Source organism: Aegilops tauschii, chromosome 2, assembly GCF_002575655.3.
Source record: "Aegilops tauschii subsp. strangulata cultivar AL8/78 chromosome 2, Aet v6.0, whole genome shotgun sequence".
Classification (NCBI taxonomy): Eukaryota; Viridiplantae; Streptophyta; class Magnoliopsida; order Poales; family Poaceae; genus Aegilops; species Aegilops tauschii.
The window spans coordinates 436,302,814-436,308,728 of NC_053036.3; the positions used below are offsets into that span (position 1 = coordinate 436,302,814).

The 5,915-nt window shown below is 40.0% G+C and overlaps 1 protein-coding gene across 5 annotated transcripts; it reads right to left on the reverse strand.

Moving 5' to 3' along the window:
- Positions 1–1,014: 1,014 nt before the first annotated feature.
- Positions 1,015–4,851, reverse strand: LOC120973546 (uncharacterized). Of its 5 annotated transcripts, XM_040399331.2 has the most exons (6): positions 4,563–4,851; positions 2,351–2,487; positions 2,185–2,244; positions 2,038–2,088; positions 1,691–1,858; positions 1,015–1,586 (listed from the first exon to the last, which is right to left on the reverse strand). In XM_040399331.2, the coding sequence occupies exons 2-5, from the start codon at positions 2,477–2,479 to the stop codon at positions 1,691–1,693; spliced, it is 408 nt and encodes a 135-aa protein (XP_040255265.1). In that variant the 5' UTR covers positions 2,480–2,487; positions 4,563–4,851; the 3' UTR covers positions 1,015–1,586. The 5 variants fall into 5 exon arrangements, 1 of the variants encoding a protein (XP_040255265.1); XR_005768605.2 differs by lacking the exon at positions 2,351–2,487 and having other exon boundaries at positions 1,015–2,088; XR_005768606.2 differs by lacking the exons at positions 1,015–1,586; positions 1,691–1,858; positions 2,038–2,088; positions 2,185–2,244; positions 2,351–2,487 and adding an exon at positions 2,665–2,850.
- Positions 4,852–5,915: the final 1,064 nt, after the last annotated feature.

Consider the following 5,915-nt stretch of genomic DNA (forward strand, 5'->3'; position numbering starts at 1 on the left):
TCCCTATTCGACGCCTTTTAGCGCCCCGAAGACAACCGGCGCTCATTGCAGCATCGCGTGGCCCAGCCCACGGGCGCGAGCGACTCCCTCGGGTCGCCCAGCCATGGGTTTGATCAGTTGACTTGCCCATGTTGACCACTGACTAACCCGTTGATTTGACCCATTGGTCGTTGACCCGACCGTTCAAAAAAGTTAACGAATTTCCAAAAAAGTTCACAAACATACAAAAAGTTCATGAATTTGAATAAAGTTCACGTATTCAAAAAAATGTGAATTAAAAAAGTTCATGAATTCAAGAACTTCTTTGATTTTTTTTCAAAATTGATTAACTATTTTCTCAAATTCGTGATTTTTCTTAAAGTTTGTTTACTTCTTTTTAAATCGGTGAACATTTTTAAATTTACGAACTTCTTTTTTTCTTTTCCCGTATTTTTTTCCAACTCAATGGTTGACTGCTCAACTGATCAACCACGACCTGTCGAAATGCGACCGGGGACCAGAAGGGAAACTGGTCAAATGCGATTGAGCGGCTCGTTTTCTACACGGGCATGCCCACGAGCAGGCGCGCGTGAGCGCCGGTTTCTCCAAGTACCACTTAAGGCGCCACATAAGAGCTCCCAAAAGGGAGCAATACCCAAGGTCGAGAGATCGGATGTGTTGGGCTTCTTTTCTCGGCCCAATTTTAGCGCTATATTTAATTCAAAGACTCAAGCTTAGCATCGTAGCTGCTCGGCCTTTTGTTCTAGTTGGGACTGTCTAAATCACATCCGGCTGAAATCCAATTGGCTTTCAGTCATATTTTTCAGCCAACTAAAAACGACAACTGTCCCTGTCCCGTATCCCCTGTTTCAGCCTCTCTGTCCCGCGTTTACGCTTTTAAAACAGGTCCAGACCCCCAACTTTTAACGGGTCCACACCCAAAACATATCAAACACGCACAGATAACATCTGCAATATGAACTAACAAATGACTAAATTTACACTAAACCACTAAGAATTACAGTGAAAAATCACTAAAAAAATGAACTGAAATTCCACTGGAAAATACCACTTGGAAAATACACTGTAAAAATACCACTTAAATATCATTAAAAAATCTACTGAGAAAAATACTAAAATTCGACTAAGAATTACACAGCAAAAACCACTAAACAAAATGTCTGCAATACCACTAAGAAAAAACATGTAAAATAAACTAAAAGTACACTAAAAATCCACAAGGATTCTGTGTAAAATTACACTGTAAATCCACTAAGATTTACTATGTAAAGCCTATTAAAGTACACTGTAATTCCACTAGGCATTACAGAGCAAAATCAACTAATAGTTACACTGAAAACCATCATGGATTACAATAAAAACTCCAGAATTACAGAGTACTAATATTGGATTTGGACACAAGAAGGTGGACAAGGCAATGCACATGAAGCAGATGAAAATGTCTTCATCGGGCAATTCTTCAGAGGTGGATTTTAGTTTATTGCAGAAGAATGAAACTGGTGGGATGCTAGTCACATTGAAATGAGACAAGATAAACTCACAGCCAGCATCATCGGACACAATAGGCTCACCGTCAACAGGAAGACCTAATATATCATGGGTGACATATTCGCAAATCAGAATAAACGTTTTCCTAATCTGAATCACTGAAGCACGAACATCAAATTTGGATGCTAGCCATTTGACAAACCTAAGTGGCACCACTGTCCTCACAAACTTGTGGAGAACAACTAGCCCCATAACTCTGAAGAACACGTACTTGCCGAGGAGACAAGCCGCCAATAACAGTGGAGAACAACTTGCTAGAGTATCTAGCGAATGTATTTGCTACGGGAAAATTAGAAGACCGTGTGCGCTTCTACAACAGAACAAGGAACACAAAACAAAAAAGGAATCAGGATAAAAATACACTAGATCAACAATGAAAAACCATCTAGCAGAAACATCAAACAAGGGGGAAAAACAAATTTAAATCTATCTCTATCATAGTGGTAGTTGGGTACAGAAAATGCGAATAGAACAACGAAACGTAAATACCACATTGCGAGCTCCAGCATCTGTAATCTTCCGTTTCAGGAAATTCGCTTTCTGCAAAAGACATATAAACAGGCAATGAATTATACAATAAAAACAAACATAAATGAAAACTAGAACAAAATGCAATAATTACAACAACACACTTACATGCGACACATAGAAATCATACAAAGCTTTGTCAAAATCAGGATCATCCATAGAACCTTCCTGCAGTAAACAATAAAAAAGAATAAGCTGGCTGGAACAAATAAGTTACCAAACAAGAATAAACAAAAAAAAAAGGAAAAATCAAAAATCAAAACAAGAAAATAACCTCTGAAGCTTGGAAAGAATCGTCCTCGGTGAAATCATTGGGGACAAAAGGATCCCCATCCAAATCATCAGACTCTTCTAAGCAAGCAGAAGAAAAGCCCTTACCAAGACCCTTCATGATTCTACCCATACTTTAATCTATTTCCAAAATATATAAAAACACATAGAAAGGAACAAATGCTAAGAAAAAATGGCAGAAAGGTAAAACAATACAAAAGAATATTTACATGCACCAAAGGCAGATCCATACAAAGATCAGCCAGACAAATACAAAAAATACATGAACTAAATCATAAAAATACAAAACAACTGCCATAAAAGCGCAATGAACTTTATGCATATGCATAAATTTCTAACAGCTATACAGCTGTAACATTTTACCATATGTTTGTTTAGAATTATATTACAACTGAATAACTAAAGAGCCTAACAAATAAATTACACAAAAACTAGAAAAAAAATAACTAACTAACATTATCAGGCAAAACTATCCAAAACACCCTGCAAAAAAATACCAGAAGCTGACATTAGCGTGAAGCAAGACATCACAAATAAAAATGAAATAACATCATCAATCAGTTGGAAATACATCACAGTAAAATAACCGCTAGGATTACAAGGAATATAACACTGATAAAGAACCGCTAGGATTTACAGTGATGGCGTGCTACAAATCCCACTAGCATTTGCAAAATTATAATTACACTGACAAGATATAGAAATTACAGTGACAAAACCACTACGAATTACAGGATTAATTCAAAATAATTCACTAAAAGAAAGCCTCTAGGGATTGCACTAGAAAATCACTCTAAAAAGGTGAAGTAAAAAAACACTAAGATTTGCACTAAGAAATACAGTGTATATCCAGTAAAATGTACAGTGACAAACCAGTAAGATTACAGTATAAATCCACTAAGATTACAGTGTAAATCAACAAAGAATTACAGTGAGAATCAACAAGGAATGACAGTGCAAATTAACAAAGAGTTTCAGTACATATACAGTGTAAATCAACAAAGAATTACTGTGTACAAATATAAAATTACAGTACTAATTACACTAAGATTTACAGTGTCGAAATCAAACGGTAAACTAGCATCAACACTTACGGGCTATAATGGAGATCACAATGCAAATCCACTAGGAATTACACTGTAAAAACCAAAAAAAAAACAAGGAATTACAGTACTAATTACACTGTAAAACCAATAAAAATTATACTGATAAACCAATATGAATTACACTGATTAACCAATAGGGGTTACACTGTAATTACACTGAAAACCAAATAGGAATTATATTCTCACCCAACTGCATATCCAATGGCAATTACAGTGCAAATCCAATGAAAATTACAGTGTAAACCCAAAATGAGAAGTACAGTGTAAATCCACTAGGAATTACACACAGGAATTACACTGTAAATCCATTGAGAATTACAGCCACAATCCCAAGGCGACCCAGCATGCCAACCATACATACACACGGTGACAGTAAAAATGGCCCAGGGGAAAATTAACACATAGATACTAACAATGGAGAGCAGGGCCTGAACGATGATCTGCTATGTTCGAATTGCTCAAATACCGCACACAAAATCAAACAACCAGCCGAATTCAAACAATTAACCACAATGCCCATCTCATAGATTGATAGATCTCACAAATTACAGGAGGAATTTGGGTGTGTGAGAGATAGAGTACATGAGAGGATGGAGAGGAAAGTTGGGATAGGTACAGAGAACAGGGGGAAAGGTTCAGACTAGACTCACGCATACATCTCACACACGGCATGCCATGCTAAAAAATACAGAGCACACACACACCCTGTCGCGTGGGTACACCAGTCAGCCTACCACACCACACTCAAGGTACACCTCTCTGTAAACCATCAAATTGACTGTTGTGTGCTGCACCATCTCCTCGGTAATCAGCTTCAGGCGACTCTGTTTTCGCACTCGGCAAATCAATCCCAGAAACCATAAATCGATTGAAGGCGTGACACACATGCAGATCAATGAAACTAACAACCAACCAGAAACCCTAATCAAAATTTGCATGACAGACGAGATTCAAACACAGGAACGGCGTAACCTCACACATCTACACAAGAAGCTGCAGGACATTAACACAAGCAAACAAATCTGACCGAGAAAAACACTACGCACTAGCATACAGAGCTGGGGATCAAAGCAACAGGGGGGGACATACCGAATCGAACAAAACCGACGAGCGGCGAAATAATGGTGCCAAGGTGGATGCGGGGCGGAGAGATGCTGCAGGTCTTCGGCTGGAGAAACAACGACGAGGCGGAGGGAGCGAGGCAGTAGGAGGGAGAGCGCCGACGAGTCACCACCAACCAACGAGCGGCGAGGGGGAGCTCCAAATCGCCATGGATATCTCTCTCAGTTGCCTTCTGGGTTACGTGTTCGAAATGAAAAGGGGATCGAGCGGCGCGGGGAAGAGACAGAGGAAGGAAAGAAACAAAAACCACCGACGCGCGGCAGCGAGCGGGGGTCTGGAAAATACAAGCGGGCCTGATAAGAAACTCAGCGCCAGCAAACGACGAAAGAAAGCACGAATCTCGCGACAGAGATCGCACGTCTCAAAAGACGACTGAAAGCCAATAAACTTCATCCGTATGAAAATTAGTAATTCCGTTGTTCTATCTTTTACATAGGAAAAAACGGTTTCTGTTTTTCGCTACCATGAATAAAATAGATTTCTTTTTTCATTTGGTGAAACGTACTGTATGAATGTTGAAAGGCTGAAAATGATTTTGAATGCTTACTACTCAGCTTCTGGACAGATGGTGAGGTTGATAAGTCAATCATTTTTTAGCCCAAGTACTATTGTTGAAGTGAAAGCATAGGTTTGTTCTACGCTATAAATTATGACGAGGTGGTCCCTCATGTCACCTCCCAGCACGGCACAATTGCAAAATCCCCGCGTCGCTAGGGACCACCAGTTCCTACCCTCTCCCTCCACCGCTTTCACCGGCCCGTCGTTGCGGTGGTGGCGGACCCCGCTTCCGAAGGTGGCGGGAAGGATCTTTGAGTCAGCGGCCTCCGCTTCAGTTCGGAAGACTGCATGTGTTTCGGTTGCGATGGGATGCTAGAGTGGCGGTCCCAGGACGCGGCGGTGTGTCCTGCACCTCCCGCACGGAAGTGATCCGTGTTGTAGATATGGCCTTGAGGCAATCATGTGATGATGATTTTTTCTACGTATTCATGAGTCATTTGTATTGTCCTCGAACATTATAAATGATATGTATTAATAAGTATGCAACTTTGTTTGTAAAAGCATGTATTGTATGATGATTATTCTAATGGTCCCTAGCTAGTAAGGTTACGCGGACATATGTCATTTGACTAGTATACGATTCGGTTGATGACTATGGTCCACAAGTGATGGGCATAGAGATGCTAAACCAATAGTATGAGCTCAGGGGTGAGAGATCACCGAGTCAAATAGACCCACTTTGAGATGCAGCGAGATATTTGTTGGGGAACGTAGTAATTTCAAAAAAAATCCGACGCACACACAGGATCATGGTGATGCATA